Here is a 22928-nt window from a genome sequence, read left to right as displayed (position 1 = left end):
CATTACTTATGCAAATAAATCAAATCTCTTTCACTCTCTCTTCAAATTCATCCAAAAAAACAAGATTTTGATTCCAAGCTTTGTAAGGTTCATAGAGACATTGAAAATCACGATTCGTGGTCATTAACGACTTGGTAGCTTTTGTAGTGAAGTTCTGGGTGCTTGGAAAAGTTAGGCAGGTAATCTCACAGGCTCAAGATATGAAATCATTTTTTTTCTCAGATCTGTTCGTGAAGACTTTCAGAAGACTTCGGGAAGACTTTCAAAAGACTTCAGTAGATGTGTTCTCCATCAAAGTCTTCTAACTTTCCTTTATTAAGACAAAAAAAAACCAAAAATCCCAGAGAAGACTTCTCGAATAAATAGGTTAGTTTTGCAACTGACCAAAGTTTGTCAAAATTTTGACTTTTTATAGAAGACTTCTCGAGGAGTCTTCTTTTCAAAAAACTTCTATAGAAGTCTTTTGAAAGTTTTTCCGAAGTCTTCTCACTGTCGCAAGAAGTCTGTATGGGTTATTTTGCAATTGAAAAATAACAGTGAAACACTTAATATTAATGAGAAGACTTCTCAAATTTTATCCCGAGTTTTGGTTAAACCTTTCATTACGAGAAAAGACTTCTATAGAAGTCTTCCGACGGAAGACTTCTATAAGTCTTCTCTGGAAAAGTTAAATATAGTCAATTGCAAAAGTATCTCAGGTAGACTTCTTGCGACATAGAGAAGACTTTCAGAAAACTTATAAAAAGTCAAGTTTTTTACAAACTTCAGTCAAAAGTCGATGTTTTTTTTGACATTCAGAAGACTTATAAAAAGTCAATGATTTTTGACAAACATTGACTAACATGTTTATCCAAGAAGACTTCTCGAGAAGTCTTCTCTAGCATTTTCGAGAGTTTTTCAAATTCAAAATTAAGCCAATATTTACAAATGAATACTTCTCAAGATGTCTTATGTAGAGTAGCATTCTTAAGAAGTCTTCCTTCGTAAATATTGACAAGCTTCGGTCAATTGCAAAACTAACATGTTTATTCACTAGCATTTTCGAGAATTTTTCAAATTCAAAATTAAGACAATATTTACAAAGGAAGACTTCTCAAGATGTCTTCTGTAGAGTAGACTTCTTAGGAAGTCGTCTACGTTAATGTTTAATAAACTTTCATTTTCTCTACAATTAAAATAAATTTTTAGTATTTTTTTTATTAATTCATGTGTATTAGTCAATATTGGGGCTCGTGGATGAAATTTATAACTTATTTAGTGATAATTGTGAGATTTTAAATATTATGTTTACTAATGTTTCTAGCTAATCTTAGATTTTCAAGAGTGTTAAGTAACTTCAAGGTATGTTTTAAACTTTCAAAAGTGTTAAGTAACTTCAAGAATATAAAGTCATATGGTTTAATGTGTCTTTTTAGATCATAAGTTATAACTTTTAACTTACATGAGATTTAAAATTTCAACTTTCACTTAAAATTCAAATTTGATCTTTTGTGAATTTGACTAAGTTTTGTTGTGAAGTCTTCTCTCTTAGTTTAGTAAATTTGACTAAATTTTTGTGTTGTTGTGTTTTGTTATGAGTGAGTAGAATAGTTTAAAAAAATTATTGGTATGTTGTATCAATAACTTCAATAATGTCAAGTACTTTTGGAAAACATGAACATATATACCAAATTCTTTTGATTAGCATCTCTTCAAGTTTACAAAAAAATTCACAACTAAAATAGTACACATATAAATCATAATACATATCATAAACAAAACTATTACACATGGAGCTAGATGTCATTCATCAACATAGATAAGTTTGGACTCCAATTGACATCATTCTTTTGTACCACTTTGGGCAGAAGGTTTCAGAAGACTTCGTGGGAAGTCTTCTAGTATAAAATACACTAGAAGACTTCCCAAGAAGTCTTCGAAGAGTCTTCCAAAAATCTTCCGAGAATCTTCCAAGAGTCTTTTTAGAAGTCTTCCAAAGTGTGACTCAGATCTGAAAATATCTGCATATTCAGAAGCGTTCAAATGGCTTCAAAACAGAGAAAACTTCTAAAATATTTTTTTTATGCTTAAATAATAAAAAAACGATCAAATTAGGGTTAATCTATCACTTTATAGAATCTAATGTATAAAACACACAAAATACATATCCAAAATTTGTATCACTTTGGGCAGAAGACTTCGAAAGACTTCCTGAAGACTTTGTGGGAAGTCTTCTAGCATAAAATGTATTAGAAGACTTGCCTAAAGTCTTGCGAGAAGTCTTCCGAGAGTCTTCTGAGAAGTCTTTCAAAGTCTGCCTCAGATCTAAAAAATCTGCAAATTCAGAAACATTCAAATAACTTCAAAACAGAGAAAAACTTTAAAAATATAATTTTATGCTTAAATAATAAACAAAACAGTCACATTATGTTGAATCTATAGCATTTTTAGAATCTAATATATAAAACACACAATAATATATATCCAAAATTTATATAACTACATTTAAATGAGTGAAAGATGAGAACCATGTAATGAAAAACCTGCAAAAAAGAATATAAATTAGTGAGAAGACATAAGAAAAAAAATGAGAAATGGATTTAAAGTTTGGCGTTTTGATGTTCAAAGAGATTAGAGAGAGGTTGTGAAGTTTTAGAGTGAGAAACATTACATTTTTACTGCAGCCATTTATGAGGAAAAAAATGTGCAAATTTTATTTGTATATGGAGACCAAAATTCCAATTTGATTAAATATTTTTGATACAGTTGGGAAGTCTTCTAGACCCTAAAATAAAATATAAGAGAAGACTTCTGGAAGACTTCGCTTTAGGCGAAAAACCTAAATTTTACTAAATTTAGGCGGGAATATGTCAGAAGTCTTCTAAAAGTTTTCCAAACCATAACCTAATCAAATAACTAACTAAATAGCAAAAACAATTCATTAACTTAAAATCAACTTATAAAGCGTTTAATATACACAAAACTAAACACATGTAGGTCAATTTTTTTTTTAAAGTTAAGATTATAAAATCTAACCCTAAATACAAAGAATACTAGAACATATGTTACTGAACCCTAAACCAAAGTCTTCTCAGAGTCTTCCAGACCCTATAATCAAATAATTAAGCAAAAACACTTCTTTAAACTTAAAAGAAACTTAAAAAGTGTTTAAATCAAGTAATAATATAGTCACTAAACACACAATGTCAAACTAAAAAAAAGATAAGATTTCAAAATATAACCCTAAAAATATCAACAATACTATAACATAAGTTATCAAACCCTAAACTGAAGGCTATCATGACTCAATCTACATTCACTTATCTATGTTAAAAATAATTCAATTTTAGCAAAACTGAATTTTCATCATTTAGAAATGTTTATTAATACATGATTTTGATTTTTTCTCTTTCAAAATATTCTTTATAAAATTTGTTAATTACTTTTAAAATCTACTACATGAGAAGACTTCACTTAAAAGACTTATGGAAGACTTCGATTTAAGCGGGAAACCTAAATTCTTCTAAAATTTAGACGGGAACCCTAAATTCTACTAAAATTTAGGCGGTATATCTCAGAAGATTTCTTGGGAAGTCTTCTGTGAGTCTTCCAGTCTCTATAATTAAATAACTAAATAAAAAACTCTTCTTTAAACTTTTAAGATACTTATAAAGTGTTTAAATCAAGTTATTATATAGTCACTGAACACGTAGGTCAAATTAAAAAAAAAAAGATAAGATTTCAAAATCTAACTCTAAAAATACCAACAATATTATAACATATGTTACCAAACCCTAAATCAATGACTATAGTGAGTTAATCTACTTTAACTCATCTATCTTGAAAATAATTCAATTTTAGTAAAACTAAATTTACATCATTTAGAAATGTTTAATATTACATGATTTCAATTTTTCCCCTTCAAAATGTTTTTTTATAAAAAACTTAAATTATTTCAAAGATATACTGAACGAGAAAACTTGCAAAGAAGTCTTCTCACGCGTAGGGTTATAATGATAAAAATCAATACATGTTTTTTGTTTGGTCATAAGGAAGTTGTTGTAATTTCATTAGTCTTTTGGGTTATTTTTGCATTTGATTGAATTTGAAATATACTTTTGTATTCAAAATCAAGTTTTGAGTCATTTTTGACAATTTCCCCAAGATTTTGTATCAAAAATTGGCATGTAGAACCAAATTTAATATAAAATAATATTTTATAATTTCTTATTACATTGGCATCACATTCTCTATGCTTTTTTTGTCCAATTTTTTTTTAACGCTGATTGTATTCAATAACAAATAGTTTAACAAATGAACCCCCTGAAGCACACACACCTCACAAACAGAGGATTGAGGGAAAACAAAAAACATAATATAGAAAGTAAAAAGAATACACCATTAGGTGTCATATCAAATCGCAGGACCGAAGAAGCGAAAAATAATTGCATGGAGAACAGAATATCCATAGCGCCACATCCATGTAACTATACGCCATCACTGGATGCCTCTTCTCGGATAGTGAGGTCAAGCCATTGAGGACCAATGTCGCAAGATACGCATGATAACGGTGACTACGTACTTGTGACACTATTAGCGATGAACTAAAAATTCATGTCATGTTTTAAGCATGAACAATGCAACATGTACAAGATAGCATCTGAAGCATGAAAAAATGAGATCACAGAGATGACACTATTATGTGCCATTTGTCTTTGATATCGAAGATCCAAAATTAGGGTCCAAATTGTTAAAGCACAAACTCGGATCTTTTAAACTGGCTCCTTTTTTATCCACAGCAGTGGCTTGAAAAGAACACAAATTTTTGAGATCCTTCTCTAAAAGACCAATTCTCACTAATTATGGCTTATGATAACCTAACATTGGCCGCTGAAAATGTAACCAACCTGCCATCAGAAAGTCGCAAGAGATAGAGCAAGTCAACAAATACACAAAGACCGTATCTCCATTAGGAACCGGAAACGAACGACAAAACCATCTCTCCACTAGGAGCCAGAAATTCTCGGAGAACCAACAAAGGAACCTCAAACCAGTAGAGAGCACGAATCTTACATGAATGGTGAAACCTAGAACCCCAACCCATCGTGAGGCCCACGAAGCACCAGCTGGAACAGAGATAACCAATCGCAGAGTCTGCAACAATAATAGAGGACGAACACGACAGAAAGAGAGGTCATCCTCAAGCAACTCCAAACGCCAGAAACTTCCAGATCTGAAGAGAGCAACACCGGATCTGAACTTCAAGCAAAAGCTCATTCACTACGACACTACGGCAGAAAAACGAAGGGGAAAGAGAAGAGATTGAGAGAAACACATAGACACACAAGAGGACGAAAGGCAGATCCGGCGACCGCACAAGGCGGCGGCCGCCGGAAAAGAAACAGAGATTAGGGTTTTCTCTTGGGCTAGTGCCCGAACAGGTAAATGTTATTGACCCTGTTTTTTTTTTTTTTTTTTTTTTTGTCCAATTGTAAGCGAATTTCTGATCTTTGACCGGACATCAATGTAATGACCTGCTGAGTTACAAAGCAGCATGTGCAAGTCGTATCTACGGACCAGAGTTTGGTTATGTTAAAACATTGTACGGTCTTCTGGAGAATAGTAAGAACAACACTTGTATGCTAGAGAATGATAGCAACAACAAAAACAAATTAGACTGTACACATTTTTCATTCTCACGTAGTAGCCAAGAAACCAATTTAAATGATACAGTTTTTGGACCGTTCACACACATATATGTGCATAAAAAACAAAAAGGAAGTCCAAAATTTACAGAAACTCTGTTTTCTTCTCTTCTTGCAAGTTTCATTCTTCATATATCTTATTATATAAAGTAGAGTTCCCTCCACGTCACTAATTCATCTCCTCCTAGCCTGTCACGTGTCCACTGACCAAAACGTACTGTTTCATTTAATTGTTACGGGCTTCGCTATTATTTTGTGTCATCTCTCTCCAGATTCAGCCGATTTAGGAATCTTCCATGTTAATAATTGCAGTTCTGAAATTTTCGTATACGCTTTGTCAACAATCTCAAAATCCGTTTATGTTCAGATCGTTTTGTCTTCTATCTTTTACCTCCGAACCGTTACAAGTCGCATAGATTGACATCATTAACACACTCTATCTTTTATCTCCAAACCGTTACAAGTCGCATAGATTGGCATCATTAACACAAACTTAACTCTTCCTCACCACTAGGACCACAATCAAGAATTCAATGAATCTTATTCAACTTCCAGTCGGTGATTCTCTCCTATAAAAAGGTAAGTATTCATCCCTTGAACATCATCTTTACATCTCCTATTATCGAGAGAAATCATTTTTTGCTATAATGGCTGTATCATCTGTCTTCCACTCTGATTTGAAAGCAAACGTTGTTCTTCCACAGTTGTTATGTTTATCAAACTCTAGATTTTGTTTGTCTTTTTTGTTTTTTCTCTTTCCTCTCCATAAGATTTGTTGATAAACACTATAGATTGCTTATGATTTTGTCTTATCTACTGTTGGCTCAATACAAACCAGATGGATCAGGTCGAAGATCTTAGCTGCCGTTGTTCAGTATGAAGCGGGCTTTGTCGAAAAGCTATGGCAAAGATTTTTTGACAGGAGATGGAGTTGAGATGAGGATGAGAGTTCAGGCAGCGCTGAAACTGGAAAAAGCTATTCCCTTTAGTCATGAGATGGGAATCATTCAACTCAAGTTGCGTGATCAAACTAGATACGACAGATTGTTACAGTCACACGGCCGATTATTAAATATCCCGTCGAGGGAACTTTTGATCCTTTCGTTGTTGGGTAACTAAAGTTTCCATCTTTATTTTCTCAATACATGATTTTGATTGCCTATATTCTATATATAAGGTGTTTGAGTTATTTTCTTCTTTTCTCATGTCTCAATCAAATAGTTGTTTCTCTGGTTTTGTTGTCTTCCGCTCAGTTTGGTGTTCGTTGTGCTTAGTTGTGCTTTTTGCAATGGCTGCCCTCAAACCAGTAAACTCCTAGTAAATTCTATGATTTGAGTTAATGTGATTCACTGTGATGTTTTGTGATTTTCATGTCTTTTTCATTTTTAAATTCTCTGATTTGAGATTAATGTGCTGCTATTTTTACAGATTCAGTTGACTTACTTTGATCCAAGGAGCTCAGTAACAACGACACCAATCTCATGTTCTGACCAAAGATGCAGCTGGGGTGTTCAGTCCTCTAATTCAGGCTGTTCTGCTCAGAACAACATTTGCGCTTACACGTTTCAGTATGGGGGTGGAAGTTGCACCTCAGGGTTATTCGTCTCTGATGTCTTGCAGTTCGACATACGTTTGATTACTATGACTCTTGGCCAGACATGCTGTCTCATTTTTTATCAAGTGCTCTGCTTCTCAGTGTTTTCTTCTTGCATCGCTTGAACAGTGATGAGTCCAAGGCTCAAGCTTTTTACTAATGTCACTTTCCCACCTGGCTCAAAGAATGTTTTTAATATACATGTGGTCTATGGGTGTAGATTTATGAACTATGGAACACTTCTGATTCCAAATTGTTTCAAAGGAACACGTTTGAGACCTTTTGTGTATCTCTATCATCTATAGATTTCCGCTACAAAGAAAAAATAAACACCAAAGTTTAAGCAAAAAAAAAAAGAAAAAATAAACAGAAAAAATAAACAGAGCTTCACGTGACTACTGCGACAAGAATAACATGTAATACCCATGAATACACAGGAATTGATTAAAAAAAGAATTAATGCATGGAGATAGTTCATTTTACCTTGATCGAGTGTTGAGAAAAGTGCTTGCAGTTTTGGCACAGAAGTCTCAACATGATCTTCTTCGTGGTCTAAGCATGTTCAACGGGTAACACAAATACACATCAGCCTTAAAACAAATTATGAAAAAAAAACATAAAGCAAAATAATCCCAAATTTAAAAACAGTAATAAAATATTGTATATGATTTTAATCTGAAAGGATCAAATACAGAATCATAAAAACAACTCACTCCCTAAAACTACAAGATAAATGGTTCACTACATTGATTAAGAATATCTAAAAATTGCTCAAGATTTAACTAACTGATCTAATTCAAACACACAAAAACAATTTGTAAGACAAGAAGTGACTATTGTACCTTTGATGACACCCAAAAACAACAATCACTGGCATGAAGAATGAATATTAAAAATATCAAACAAAAGAAAGATCAAAAGAGACGGAAAATGTTGAAATTTGCGGTTAAAAATTAATTATCTTATTATCAGTTTTGGTACCAATTATTTTTAATCCAAAGGGATTCTTTGAGGTTTTTATTTACAGAAATTACATAATATCTAGCAATAATGACAATAAGTAATAGTAGTGTAACTAATTTTTTTTTCCAAAATCATATAATTAAAGAAAGTTAATCTTATAATTAATTGTATATCATGGAACATAAACAAATGTCAATCCATTTCTAAGTATTTTTCAAATAAATACCACATCAAAATTATTTTAAACATTAAGTAAATAGTAAAATTATATAGTGTAGTATTATGTGTTTTTCCAATAACTATTTTAGTTTGATTCTTTATATCTGATTGAAATATTATTCATTTTGTTTAACAATTATTCTTTTGTGATTTTGTAGTGATATATAACGAAAGAATAAATGATATGTGTTTTATAAAAAGCAGAAGACAAATCATCTATCACATAATTTACTTAACTGCAACGATTTTGTGGTTTAATTTACTGAAATTCATTATAAAGCGATTTCATAGAAATAATGCCCTATACAATATATATAATTGCATTTTAGAAATTATTAAAAAAATCAGGTCAATTACTTAGCGAATCCACTCGCCGCGCTTCGCCCGACCCTAGTAAATATATATATAAAACCAAAAAGATACTTCTTCTTGTTATAAGTTTCTCTTCCCCATGACCAATGCCTCTGCTTAGAAGACAGGGCAAACGTTCTTCACAATCAGTCATTCTCCAAGCATTCTGCATGATACTCGTGCCCATAATCCAAAGTTGCAATCTTTTCTTCCTTCTTGAAGCTTTCCAGTAATACATAAACATTGAGAGAAGCCTTCTAAATGCTTTTATCTTTGGATATATCTCTTTAACCTGACATATAATGCAAGGTGTAGTCTCTCTATCAATAGTTTGTGCAAGGTTGGTTCCAAAACATGTTCTTGTTTTCAGATGATTCTTTACATCTTCCTCTGGCAAATCAGTGTTTACTGTTCCTATTCGCTCGCTCAAGGCAAGAAGCTCTTGTTCAAAGCCATGGATTTTCAAATCAGACTTAACAAAAATACACCTAACCATGATCACAAAAAACTACATTGTCGACTTGAGAGTCCACAATGCAACTTGCAGCTGCTTAATAGTAATATGATTGGCTGACCTCGTAAGACATTTTTTCAATGTCTAATCGCATATCTCGATGATGATCAATGTGATTATGCACATAACCACCAAGGAAGTCTCCAAACTCAAATATTGCAACTTCCTAAACACATTGCGTGAACCAAAAGACGCAGAATATTGAGCAAAACCAAGAATGAAGAAGATGGGAAAGAACAATCAAGGCAAGATAGCTACATCATCAGGCATCACTCTAAGACGAGGAACTCCTCCAAGGTGTTGTCTAAGAGTTTCTAAAGGTACTGAATCATCTCGCTGATGATTCTGGTATATCATACACCCAGTTGGTTGAACTGGACCCATCTCTGAACTCAAGGGACCGCGCTACTGATTGTGTTCACAGTAGGACCTCTGTATAAGGGAGGAGAAGAAGCCTTAGGAGGGAACAATATGGCGCTCTGACCTCTCACTCCTTGTACAAGAGGATGATGATGACTATAATAATGGTTCCTTGGATTTAACTGAGAAGGATTCATGAATGGTGCAGGGTTTCTACTACTAGACTCTAGAACCAGCGACAATGTTACTACCTAAAAGACCATTCAAAGATAGATGAATAAGATTACAAAGTCCAAAACACTTTCAAAAGAGATCATCGGTTAGTACGTACGTAAGGTGTGAGAGGCCAAAAGGAAGGTGAACCATCAGATCTACCATGGTGTTGTTGGTCATACCAGATTGAGCCAGGAGGTGGGAAAGGATGATGACCAGCATAGTTCCCTTAAATAAATCTGTTTGGAAGATGAGGAGGAGGAATAACAGCTCTTGGTATGTTCCTTGTGCCTCCAAAAGTACTCAAAACTGAGGATTCATGTGTATTCCTTATGTGCTTTTCTTTTATAAGTTCACCATGTGTGATCCAAAAATGATCAGAACTTACTCCGTGGCTGCTTGAAGATGGTAACTGACTTGGTGGCTTAGCTTGAAATGCAACATAGGGAACATAGTAATTGGTAGGATGATATTGATGGTACTGAGGAAGACCATAGAACATTGATGTGTTGTCATAAGTTGGGTCTTGAAGAAGATAATGATCATCAACTAAATTAGGAACGTTTAACTGCAACCACATCAACCAGTTGTTGCTGTGTAAAGCTGCCTAAAGGAGAATGGTGCTGTTTCTCCATTTCTAAACCGACCACTGTTTTGTTTCTTTGTCTAGTTTCACTTAATGCATAAGCTCTCTGATAGGTTTTTGATTTATTAGGAAAAAAAAACATCAGTAACAACATAATGATGACACATCCAAGTATAAAACCGAGTGAGAAACTGAACATTTCTTAACTTCAATAGAGCCAATCAATTATTACTTACACCTTCTCAAGCTGATACTAAAAACTAAGATATTTATATATTCTGGTTTGTGAATCTAATAATTTATCTCATTCAAATTACCGTAAGGAATGAATTACTTTCTCAAATAAGATGTTCAGTTGTAGTACTTAGGGATCGAATTCACAGGAAGCTAGGGAACCTAGTATATCTAATCAGATTGATTAAGCTAGTATATCTAGATTATGATTAAATGTAAAAGCAGGTTTGTGAGCAAGGCCGTTGCTCGATTGATTTGATTGGGGGGTTTTGGTACTTAGATGAAAATAGCTAGACTTAGGGTTTTTATTCAGGTAATCAGGATTATAATCCTACAGATTCCTAACAAGTTGTATGCATGATATTATAGAGCTCAACACTTATAAACAAACCGATAGGCTCTCGCTTTCTAGGTTTGTCTATTGACCAGATATAAGTGTCGATCGATGATTCTATAGGAATATCGATCGATACACTTGTTGAACCGTCGACCGATTATTCGATTATAATATCGATCGAAGCGTTTAGCTCATGCGATTGACACCCTAAACCCTAAGTAAGCTTAGCCGACTACTCAATCATAAAGCAAGATGACACATACATGATTTCTGAATAATACTTCATATAAAATAAAGTAGAAAGACAAGGGTTCAAGATGATATTCTCGTGAAAATGAGAGATGAAGCATTCTCCCTTACAAGTTGCTAAATCCAAAATAGTTCTAGGACTCTTGTAAAACTAGCGTAAAGAATTAGAAATGATAGCATAGGCTTTTTATATGGAGGCGCCGGCAGCTGAGAAAGGACAGAAAATCTAGGGCAAACCCCTGAAATCTTGGAGGTTTCCTTAATAGTCGGGAACAGTCAGTCGCTTTCTCTTTTTGGGAACAATCTTCGGATTGATCCGACTGGCTGTTCTGCGTTAGATATTCCAAAATGACTTCTTCCTTCATGGCACTCTCTTCTTTACTCTTTCACCTGCTCTAAACCTGGAATGATATCAAATAAGCACGAATTAGGACTGAGAATTAACTCAAAGAACACATATAATGATATTAAAAACACCATATATCAAGATTTTATATGTTTCGGGGGATATATCAAGAGTTTGATAGTATAGGTGAGAATAAGAAGGGTTTAACAAGATTAGACTAAATTTAATGTTCCATTACAAGACACGATTAGACGAAATAAAATTAAAACATCACATAAACTAATCTCATCCATCTACTTTCTTCTACGGGTTGCTATTTTCGGACCCAGACCCGAGGACTTCCTCAACGCCACTGCTGGTCCTTATCTTCTTCTCTTCTTCCTCTCCGTCCACTTCTGCAACAATTTCATAATAATTATTCCTCCAAATCTCACGGCTTCCTTCCTCATCCCACCTAACGGTATAAGCATCAGGCTAAAATTCAACTATAAAAGTCATTTCGTTTGAAATTGAACATCTGAAACAATCATACACAACCCCTTTCTCACATAAAATATCTTCGGGTTTACATCTGAGGCATAGTGCCCACGTGCCTTCCAGAACTTGCAATCAACAACGAACTTTTCTTTTCTGGCTACTACTTTTGCCAGAATCTTGAATTTCATGTCGAGATGGTATTGGTTACAAAAACTTAGCAGCTCCTCTATGTCAGCTTATTTGTTCCTCTCATAAAGAGCTTGAAGTCCTAGCTCCTCAGCAGCTATCCATGCTGAAAGCTCATCATCCTGCCGCTTTCTCTCAGCTTTTGTTATTCTTTCCTCAGCCTCAAGCTCATCATCATGCCGCTTTCTTTCATCTTCCGCTCTTCTCTCCTCAGCCTCAACCCTCAAGCTCATCATCTTGCCGCATACTCTCATCTTCTGCTTTTCGCTCCTCAGCCTCAAGCACATCATCCTACCGCTTCCTCTCAGCTTCCTCTTGCTGCTTTTTCTTGTTCTCAGCTTCTGCTATTCTCTCCTCAGCCTCAAGCTCATTTTCCTGTCGCTTCCTTTCATCTTATGCTCCTCTCCTCAGCCTCAAACTCATCATCCTGCCCCATTCTCTCATCTTTTGCTTTTCTCTCCTCTTCTGCTTTTCTCTTCTCAGCCTCAAGCTCATCATCCTACCGCTTCCTCTCAGCTTCAACTTGCTGCTTCTTCTTGTTCTCAGCATCATCACCACTGGGAGGAGCATCATCACCAGAAAGAAGAGGAGTTAATCTATCGTTGTTCTTCTTCACATCTTCATGAACCGGAAGAGGAGAAGTTAAGCCATCGTTCTTCTTCACATCTTCATCTACCGGATGAGAAGTAGTTAAATCATTGTTATTATTGTTCACATCTTTATCAACCGGGGAGGAGGAGTTAAGCTATCGTTATTCTTCTTCACATATTCATCAACCGGATGAGGAAGAGTTAAAACCTTCGTTGTTCTTTTTCAAATCTCTATCGACCAGATGAAGAGTTAAACCTTCATTTTACTTCTTCACATCTTCATCAACCAGAGGAAAAAGAGTTATGCCATCGTTCTCCTTCTTCATATCTGCATCAACCGAAGGAGGAATAGTTAAGCCATCATTTCTCTTCTCATCATCATTATCATCACCCTGTGGAGGAGTTAATCTATCGTTGTTTTTCTTCACATCTTCATAAACCGTAGAAGATGAGTTAAGCATCGTTCTTCTTCTTCACATTTTCATCAACCGAAGGAGAAGGAGTTAAACCTATGTTGTTCTTCTTCAAATCTTCATCAACCAGAGAAAAAAGAGTTAAGCCACCGTTCTTCTTCTTCACATATTCATCAAACGGAGGAGGAATAGTTAAGCCATCGTTTTTCTTCTCATCATCATCCTCATCACCATCGTTTGTATAACCATTTTTTTTACTGCCAAAAACACTGATTTCGAAATTTCATTGCAGAGAGGTATTGTGCAGGCCTAAAAAGTTTGGAGGTTAATGTAAAGAGATTTTATATGTTTAGAGGGATATATCAAGAGTTTGATAGTCTAGGTGAGAATAAGAAGGGTTAAGCAAGATTAGACTAAATTTAGGGTTCCATTAGAAGACACGATGAGACGAAATAAAATTAAAACATCGAATAAACTAATCTCATCCATCTACTTTCTTCTACGTGTTGCTATTCTTGGACCCGGACCCGATGACTTTCTCACCGCCACCGCCGGTCCTTATCTTCTTCTATTCTCCCTCTCCATCCACTTATGCAACAATTTCAAAATAGTTATTCCTCCAAAGCTCAAGGCTTCCTTATCCCACCTAAAGGTATAAACATCATGCTTCAATTCAACTATAAAAGTCATTCCGTTTGAAACTGTACCTCTGAAACAATCATACACAACTCATCTCTCACATAAAATATCTCCTGGTTTGCATCCGAGGCATAGTGCCCACGTGCCTTGCATAACTTGCAATCAACAACGGACTTTTCTGTTTTGGCTACTCCTTTTGCCGGAATCTTGAATTTCATGTCGAGATAATATTGGTTACAAAAAACTTAGCAGCTCCTCCATGTCAGCTTCTTTGTTCCTCTCAAAAGAGCTTGAAGTCCTAGCTCCTCAGCAGCTATCCATGCTGCAAGCTCATCATCCTGCAGCTTCCTTTCATCTTCTACTATTCTCTCCTCAGCCTCAAGCTCATCATCATGCTGCATCTTCTCATCTTCTGCTTTTTTCTCCTCAACCTCTAACTCATCATCCTACCGCTTCCTCCTGCTGCTTCTTCTTGTTCTTAGCTTATGATATTCTCTCCTCATCCTCAAGCTCATCATCCTGCCGCATCCTCTTATCTTCTGATTTTCTCTCCTCAGCCTCAAGCTCATCATCCTACCGCTTCCTCTCAGCTTCCTCATCAACAACGTTTGTATAACTGTTTTTTTACAGCCTAAAACACTGATTTCGAAATTTCATTACAGAGAGGTATTGTGCATGCCTAAAAAGTTTAGGGGTTAATGTAAAGAGATTTTATATGTTTAGGGGAATATATCAAGAGTTTGATAGTCTAGGTGAGAACAAGAAGGGTTAAACAAGATTAGACTAAATTTAGGGTTCCATTACAAGACACGATGAGACGAAATAAAATTAAAACATCACATAAACTAATCTCATTCATCTACTTTCTTCTACGTGTTGCTAATCTCGGACCCGGACCAAATGACTTTCTCACCACCACCGCCGGTCCTTATCTTCTTCTATTCTCCCTCTCCGTCCACTTCTGCAACAATTTCATAATAATTATTCCTCATGCCGCTTCCTCTCATCTTCTGCTATTCTCTCCTCAGCCTCAAACTCATCATCATGCTGCTTCCTTTCATCTTCTATTATTCTCTCCTCAGCCTCAAGCTCGTGATCCTGATGCATCCTCTCATCTTCTGCTTTTCTCTCCTCAACCTCTAGCTCATCATCCTACTGTTTCCTCTCAGCTTCCTCCTGCTGCTTCTTCTTGTTCTCAGCTTCTGCTATTCTCTCCTCAGCCTCAAGCTCATCATCCTACCGCTTCCTCTTAGCTTCTTCTTGCTACTTTTTCTTGTTTTCAGCATCATCACCACTGGGAGGAGCATCATCATCAGAAGGAAAGAGAGTTAATCTATCGTTGTTCTTCTTCACATCTTCATGAACCGGAGGAGGAGAAGTTAAGCCATCGTTCTTCGTCACATCTTCATCAACCGAATGAGAAGTAGTTAAGTCATCATTATTATTCTTCACATCTTCAATCAACCGGAGAGGAGAAGTTAAGCTATTGTTATTCTTCTTCGTATCTTCATCAACTGGATGAGGAGGAGTTAAACCTTCGTTGTTCTTTTTCACATCTTCATCAACCGGATGAGGAGTTAAATCTTCATTTTACTTCTTAACATCTTCATCAACCAGAGAAAAATGAGTTATGCCATCGTTCTTCTTCTTCATATCTTTATCAACCGGAGGAGGAATAGTTAAGCCATCATTTTTCTTCTCAACATCATTATTATCACCCAGCGGAGGAGTTAATCCATCGTTGTTTTTCTTCACATCTTCATCAACAGGAGAAGAGGAGTTAAGCATCGTTCTTCTTCTTCAAATTTTCATCAACTAGAGGAGGAGGAGTTAAACATACGTTGTTCTTCTACATATCTTCATCAACCAGAGAAAAATGAGTTAAGCCATCGTTCTTCTTCTTCACATCTTCATTAACCGGAGGAGGAATAATTAAGCCATCGTTTTTCTTCTCATCATCATCCTCATCACCATCGTTTGTATAACCGTTTTTTTTACAGCCTAAAACATTGATTTCGAAATTTCATTACAGAGAGGTATTGTGCATGTCTAAAAAGTTTGGGGGTTAATGTAAAGAGATTTTGTATGTTTAGGGAGATATATCAAGAGTTTGATAGTCTAGGTGAGAATAAGAAGGGTTAAACAAGATTAGACTAAATTTAGGGCTCCATTACAAGACACGATGAGACGAAATAAAATTAAAGCATCACATAAACTAATCTCATCCATCTACTTTCTTCTACGTGTTGCTATTCTCGGACCCGGACCCGATGACTTTCTCACCGCCACCGCCGGTCCTTATCTTCTTCTATTCTCCCTCTCCGTCCACTTATGCAACAATTTCATAATAGTTATTTCTCCAAAGCTCAAGGCTTCCTTCCTTATCCCACCTAAAGGTATAAACATCATGCTTCAATTCAACTATAAAAGTCATTCCGTTTGAAACTGAACCTCAGAAACAATCATACACAACTCATTTCTCGCATAAAATATCTTCTGGTTTGCATCCGAGGCATAGTGCCCACGTGCCTTGCATAACTTGCAATCAACAACGGACTTTCCCTTTCTGGCTACTCCTTTTGCCGGAATCTTGAATTTCATGTCGAGATGATATTGGTTACAAAAAACTTAGCAGCTCCTCCATGTCAGCTTCTTTGTTCCTCTCATAAAGAGCTTGAAGTCCTAGCTCCTCAGCAGCTATCCATGCTGCAAGCCCATCATCCTGCCGCTTCCACTCATCTTCGGCTATTCTCTCCTTAGCCTCAAACTCATCATCATGCCGCTTCCTTTCATTTTCTACTATTCTCTCATCAGCCTCGAGCTCATCATCATGTTGCATTCTCTCATATTCTCTCCTTAGCCTCAAACCTTTGTTGTTCTTTTTCTCATCTTCATCAACCGGATGAGGAGTTAAACCTTCATTTTACTTCTTCAAATCTTCGTCAACCAGAGCAAAAAGAGTTATGCCATCGTTCTTCTTCTTCATATCTTTATCAACCGGAGGAGGAATAGTTAAGCCATCATTTTTCTTCTCATCATCATTATCATCACCCTACGGAGAAGTTAATCCATCGTTGTTTTTCTTCACATATTCATCAACCGGAGAAGAGGAGTTAAGCATCATTCTTCTTCTTCACATCTTCACATTTGCGGGTATATTTTGGATCCGGATCGGTTCGGGTATTTAGGAACCGAAATAGATCCGTAATACCCGAACTGGATCCGAAAACTCTAAAAATACCCGAAGAACCGCAAAAACACCCAAAACTTTATCCAAAATCAGACCCGGAAACCCAAAATATACCCGAATTTTACCCGAATACCCGAATTTTACCCGAATACCCGAATTATATTTTCTAAAAATCTAAAATTTTACCCGAAACCTACAATTATACCCGAAAATCTAAACCCGAAACTTTTAAAAAAATCCAAAATACCAAAAATTTACCCAATCACCTAAATATACCTTGTATATACAATTATTTGCGGGTACTTCGGGTACCCGACGGGTCTCGGATAGGACCCGGATCCTAACCGAGATCCGCGAGTCCAAAAAAAAAGATTCAATAGGTACTCAGCATGGACCCGGACCCGGACCCGAATCTGTATTTTCGGGTCGGTTCCGGTTTGGGTCTTCGGGTCCGGGTAAAATGCCCAGGCCTAATCAATCGTATCAGAGCTATCAACCTCAAATGTTATGGTCTTTTTCTGTCAGTCTTGACCAAAATTTGTTTCTCACCACAGAGTGTCACACGAGATAAAGTGTTTGCTTTCTTCTGGATGTAAATATGAGAGACTCTCTTAGCAATGTGGCTTAGCCGGATTAGATGTGATTAAACATATTTTAACATTAACTAGATTTTAAGCCGCACATCCGTGCGGATATTTTTCATTTTATAAACATATTTGATATTATTACAAATGTTTTAAATATTAAATTTTCTTTTTAGTATTATATATTATGTAACTCTATAATATTATTGTTTTATTTCTTATTCGGTATTATTAATATATAGTGATTTGTGTAATACATTTTACTTTGTTATTAATATTTATTACCTACTAATATAGTTTTGAGTTAGGTACAATAAAATAACAATATGAAATAATCAAATAGACAACCTCCTTCAAAATATGTTTTTTCATTAATTTATACATTTTTCTATAATACATTTTTAAAATTTATTTATTTATATTATAGAAAAGAAATATATTAAAGATCATTTATATTTACATGTTGTGTTTAAAAATATATTTTGACATATATTATTTTGTATTTTATGGGATTTATAAGTAAAACACTTCTTCGTTTAAATAATATAGCCCTATTATTTTAGTAAATTTTATATATAATAGTGTCTATCATTATTTTAGTAACTTTTATTGATATATGATATTTTTGGTTGTTATCATATTAAGTTTTCTTTTAATTTTTAGTTAAGATAATAAAATATTAGATTGCTTTACGATATATATAGTTTGGCTTTTCGTGGTGCATTTCAAAAGGTTATTTTTTATTGTCTATGATCCACCCGAAAGAGATGGTCTCTTCACATGAGGGTAAGTAAGAATAGGATGTGTAATTTTCAAAAAAGTGGCTACTTGTTTTTGGTTTGTTTACACCAATTGGCTACTTTTTTGTAAATTCATTTTTCTACTTTTCAGGGTTTTCTTATTTGATGCTTTTAAAAAGTCATAGTTTCTTCATTATTCTACGTAGTGATTTGATCTGACCTACTGTTTTCTGTCATCTGAAAAAGTGTTAAAAGTCTGGTGAGATTTGTCTGTTTGTTAAATGTGTTTCTCTTTTTGTAAGATGATTGGGTCGCAAAGATAGTAAAATGGAAGGTAGCAACTATTCATCCTAACAATAACCCGTAATTAACGGTAACATGTTATGTAATCATTTTGTGCAAACTGATATGCTTAGTGATCCTATCAAATGATCTTCAGTTATTATCATTTATATATATTTTTTAAACTAATCATTTAACAATAAGAAAATGATCAAATCTGTTTTACTCGCTCCCATTGGAGATTTGTGAAAACGTCGTTAGTACCATTGCACAATTTTGGTGGAGTTCGAATCCACCAAAAAGAGGAATACACTAGGCGAAATGAAAAAAAGTTTGTCTACCAAAAGAAAAGGGCAAGATTGGTTTCTGTTTAATTCATGAGTTCAGTCTAGCACTACTGGCAAAGCAATTATGGAGATTGGTTCAGTACCTCGATTCACTGGTTGCCCGAGTCTTGAGGGGACGATATTATAGGATGACCTCGCCATTAAGAGCAATCTCTGCAAGTAGCCCATCATATGTGTGGACAAGCATCTCCGCCGCAAGGAAGCTCTTACTTCTGGGGATCAGACAGAAGATTCATTCTGGTTATGAAGTCAAGGTGTGGGAGGATCCGTGGATTCCAACGACACCTGCTAGACCAGCTACACCTGTAGCGCCTGTGATGCACCCAAATATGAGAGTTAGTGACCTCATTAATCAGGAATCGAAGGAATGGGACGTAGGACTACTAGAGGATTATGTCCATCCTGATGACATAACACTCATTCGCAGTATGGCCTACTCATCGCCGTGATACTTTCTGCTGGAACTACACGAAGAATGGCCAATACACAGTTAAATCTGGATATTGGGTTGCTCAAAATCTGTTGAAGCCAAAAGAGGAAAAGGAAATACTGGAACCAAGTATCATTAAACTTCAAGCCTTTGCTTGGAAGTTGAAAGCGCCAAGGAAGATGTGCCATCTTATATGGAAATTGATAACGGGTCAGGTAGCAGTAACGAGGAATCTAGTAAGGCGGAATATGAGGTGCGATAATTATTGCCCAAAGTGTGGGGAAACAAAGGAATTTGTAACTCATGCAATATTCGAATGCCCTCCAGCTCTGCAAGTATGGTCCTTATCGACAACTCCTACAAGCCCAAGTACATTTCCAATGGCAAGCGTCTACACAAACATGGACTATCTATTCTGGAGGAAGAATAATATCCTAGAACCAGACAAATACAGGGATCCTTATCCCTGGATAATATGGTATATTTGGAAGGCTCGCAATGATAAACTTTTCAGGGGAATAGACAGAGACCCTTTGGAGCTAGTTCGATACACAGAAAGTGAATGTCAAGCCTGGTTTAATGCAAATGAGATGATACCACCAGTAGTACAGGCCAGCAATAATGATGAAAACCAAGTCTTAAGCTTGGGTAATATTTGCCTATTAGATGGATCATGGACAGCTTCTGATCGCTTTAGTGGATGTGTATGGGTCTCGATGGATAGTGAGTAGAACATACAACTTATGGGAACACGGAACTTCACTCGATGTGAATCAGCAATGCATTCGGAGGTAGAAGCACTGCGATTGGGCGATGGAGAATATGCTTCAACACTCGCCATGCCAGAGCTACGGAACAGACTGCAAGGAACTGATTGCAATGATAAAGGAACCTCAGGAGTGGCCAAGCTTCGCGACAGAATTGGAGAAGATAGAGACGCTGCAGATTTGTTTCCCGGACTTCAAAATCATCCATGTGCCACGAGTGCGCAATCAATTTTCTGATTTTTTAGCTAAGACTGCTAGAACCTTTCGTATGGAGTTACTTTTCATTGGTTGTTCTATTCTGGTCTGGTTACCCAGACCACCTCAAGCTTGAGTAATAGAATGGTCGTTTGACGTAAAAAAAAAAAAAAAAAAAAAAAAAAAGAAGAAAGAAACTGAAGTTAAATGAATGCATAAGTTATTATTGTTTTGGTCTTACGAGAGATATCTGCAATCAAGAACCGGTTCAATCTAGTTAGTTCCACGTTATTACATTTATATATAGATTTAACTCAACATGATTCAACGTATTTTACGTGTAATGTTTACTCAAATCGAATGAATATTTTGATTCGAATGCTTCTAGGAAACTCTTCATAAATCGCAATCAAATCACAAATTATTATGTTCTTTCTTTTGGTTTTCAATATAAATTCGATTATTATAATGTTCTTCCTTGTTGTTTTTCTCTCATCTCCTTTTCTTCATGATAATCATGACTTTCTTCTTGCCCCCAACGAAAAGAACAACATCATCATATAAACAGAGGAATCTCATTATTTCAGGAGGTTCAGAAAGAAAAAAGATCACAAAAGAGTTCAAGATAAGAATCATATGTACAGAATATTGTCATACAAAACACAAAGTTAATAAGTGTAATTAAAAGAATTTTCAGCACTCTTGTCTGACATTACTAGCAACTGCTCGAGCCCAAAACTTGATCTGATCCTTCATTTCTTTCCTCGAATCCTTTGGAACCCTAGGCGGTGTAGCTAATCCATGTGGCTCGACCAGCTGGTCATCATAACCTTTCAGCCTTTGAATCTCTTTGGTTGTTTCTATGCTACTTACCGTTTTACGCAGCGTTTTGGGACTTGAGCTTCCTTGTTTGACCACAACAGTTTCTTCTGATCTCAGCTGTCTTGGTGGTCTCTGCCTTGGATTGATCGAAACCTACATCAAGAATCAAACTCTATTTTGGTTTCTAGATTTTCAAAAACCCATTTGCTTTTTACATAAATAGTAATTAATTTATTTACCTTTGGAACATTTTGTGAGCTAGCGAGGGATTCACGTATCAAGAATCCCATTCTTGAGTCGGATTCGTGATCTTCAAGTTCATCTTCTTCTCTTATGTCATTTGGCATCGTTTGAGTTCTTTGCAAACTAATCTTGACACTGCTGCTGCTACTACTGCTACTACCACCTTCTGTCATGTTCCTTTCACTATTCCTTTTCTTCTTATGCAAGTAACGTTCACCCGTTGTCTTCGGTTCTAGAACCCTAATCTTCTCAGAGAACTGACGCGTCAGCTTACTGATCATCTTCTTTGCCTCGTAATCAACATTTCTTTTTTCTATCCGAGGCGGCAAAGAGGGTGCTCGGACCAAACAGCGGTCGGTGGAAGCTTCTTGAATCTTTCCTGGAGCAGAACAAGATCCAGCAGATTTGGGAAGAACCACAGGTTCCTTTTGCCGCAAGAAACATCCAACTGGTCTCGGTTCTTGAACCCTAATCTTTTCAGAGAACTGCTTTGTCTCTCCTTTTTTTCCATCTATGGAAGCTGCCCTGATCAAACACCTCCCTGTGGAGGCTTCTGAAGACTTCTTCTCATCTGAATCTCCCACTTTTTCAGGAGCTGTCAAAAAAGAAGAAGATGGGTAAGGATCTGAGTGACAATACCTTAAGACTCTCGATCTCCTGGTAAATAAGTTCTCAAAGAACCAGTAATCATCTAGAAGATCATCAATAAGTGATTCACTTGAACTTGAGAGATTCATTTCCTTTTCAGACAAGAGATAACAAAAGAAAAGAAAGACTAGAAAGTTGAGAAGATGAGACAAGAGATGCTAAAAAGAGAGAACTTGTGTGTTTATAACAAAGATATGGTCTTCTGATCTTCTTTTGTGGGTGTTTGTTTGTTCATATATGTGTTGTTTAGTAAATATCCAATGTATTTCAAGCATCGATTCTGGAGATTACTTAGAAGTGCCCACATGGGCAGCCTTTCCTCAATTATTTTAGCAAATTTTATATTATTATCTATGTGGAGTGAATATTTTGGTTTTTGCATGGAATATTATAAGATTTTCCAGGTAAAATATAATGATCAAACTGGAACTTATTCCAGAATAGAATATTTACAAGTCTAGAGCAATAGAGACAAATCATCAAATGTAGTCTATTAAAATTCATAAGCAAAAAAGTATCTAAGTAGATAATAAAACAATTAATTTTGGCAACAACTAAGAAAAAAAAGGTTCCACAAAGCTATGATTGCTTAAGGGATGGCATAATAATTAATCACTGCCAGGACCCTCCCACAAGCCATGTGATTTCTCTTTTTACATACATTTGTTTTTTGTCCATCCTCTAATTGTATACATCAGTAGGAATAAATATAGTACAATTATAGA

General features: G+C 35.6%; 3 protein-coding genes and 2 long non-coding RNA genes across 8 annotated transcripts; 1 reads left to right on the top strand and 4 right to left on the bottom strand.

Moving 5' to 3' along the window:
- Positions 1-4579: 4579 nt before the first annotated feature.
- LOC125583528 lies at positions 4580-5436 on the bottom strand. Its single transcript, XR_007320548.1, has 2 exons — positions 5053-5436; positions 4580-4886 (listed from the first exon to the last, which is right to left on the bottom strand). It is a non-coding gene; the product is annotated as an uncharacterized LOC125583528 (long non-coding RNA).
- LOC111210801 lies at positions 5182-7610 on the top strand. 4 transcript variants are annotated; one of them, XM_048750584.1, is made up of 5 exons: positions 5198-5420; positions 6199-6263; positions 6523-6795; positions 6938-6990; positions 7113-7610. In XM_048750584.1, the coding sequence occupies exons 3-5, from the start codon at positions 6561-6563 to the stop codon at positions 7401-7403; spliced, it is 579 nt and encodes a 192-aa protein (XP_048606541.1). In that variant the 5' UTR covers positions 5198-5420; positions 6199-6263; positions 6523-6560; the 3' UTR covers positions 7404-7610. The 4 variants fall into 4 exon arrangements, 2 of the variants coding, with proteins under 2 accessions (XP_048606540.1, XP_048606541.1); XR_007320547.1 differs by lacking the exon at positions 6199-6263 and having other exon boundaries at positions 5182-5420; positions 6938-7001; positions 7113-7559; XM_048750583.1 differs by lacking the exon at positions 6199-6263 and having other exon boundaries at positions 5182-5420.
- LOC111210802 lies at positions 6972-12875 on the bottom strand. Its single transcript, XR_007320549.1, has 2 exons — positions 7762-12875; positions 6972-7590 (listed from the first exon to the last, which is right to left on the bottom strand). It is a non-coding gene; the product is annotated as an uncharacterized LOC111210802 (long non-coding RNA).
- A 291-nt stretch (positions 12876-13166) lies between these two features.
- LOC125583376 (prostatic spermine-binding protein-like) lies at positions 13167-15062 on the bottom strand. Its single transcript, XM_048750226.1, has 3 exons — positions 14950-15062; positions 13381-13573; positions 13167-13295 (listed from the first exon to the last, which is right to left on the bottom strand). Exons 1-3 carry the CDS (start codon positions 15060-15062, stop codon positions 13167-13169), a joined length of 435 nt encoding a protein of 144 aa, XP_048606183.1.
- Positions 15063-21046: 5984 nt separating this feature from the next.
- LOC111210800 lies at positions 21047-22633 on the bottom strand. The gene is made up of 2 exons (XM_022711426.2): positions 21552-22633; positions 21047-21465 (listed from the first exon to the last, which is right to left on the bottom strand). The coding sequence occupies exons 1-2, from the start codon at positions 22290-22292 to the stop codon at positions 21184-21186; spliced, it is 1023 nt and encodes a 340-aa protein (XP_022567147.1). The 5' UTR covers positions 22293-22633; the 3' UTR covers positions 21047-21183.
- Between the last annotated feature and the right edge of the window lie 295 nt (positions 22634-22928).

The sequence above is a fragment of the Brassica napus genome, chromosome C3, assembly GCF_020379485.1.
Source record: "Brassica napus cultivar Da-Ae chromosome C3, Da-Ae, whole genome shotgun sequence".
In the NCBI taxonomy this organism is placed as follows: domain Eukaryota; kingdom Viridiplantae; phylum Streptophyta; class Magnoliopsida; order Brassicales; family Brassicaceae; genus Brassica; species Brassica napus.
Note: the sequence above shows the minus strand (reverse complement) of the source record. Positions and strands in the feature narration are given on the sequence as shown.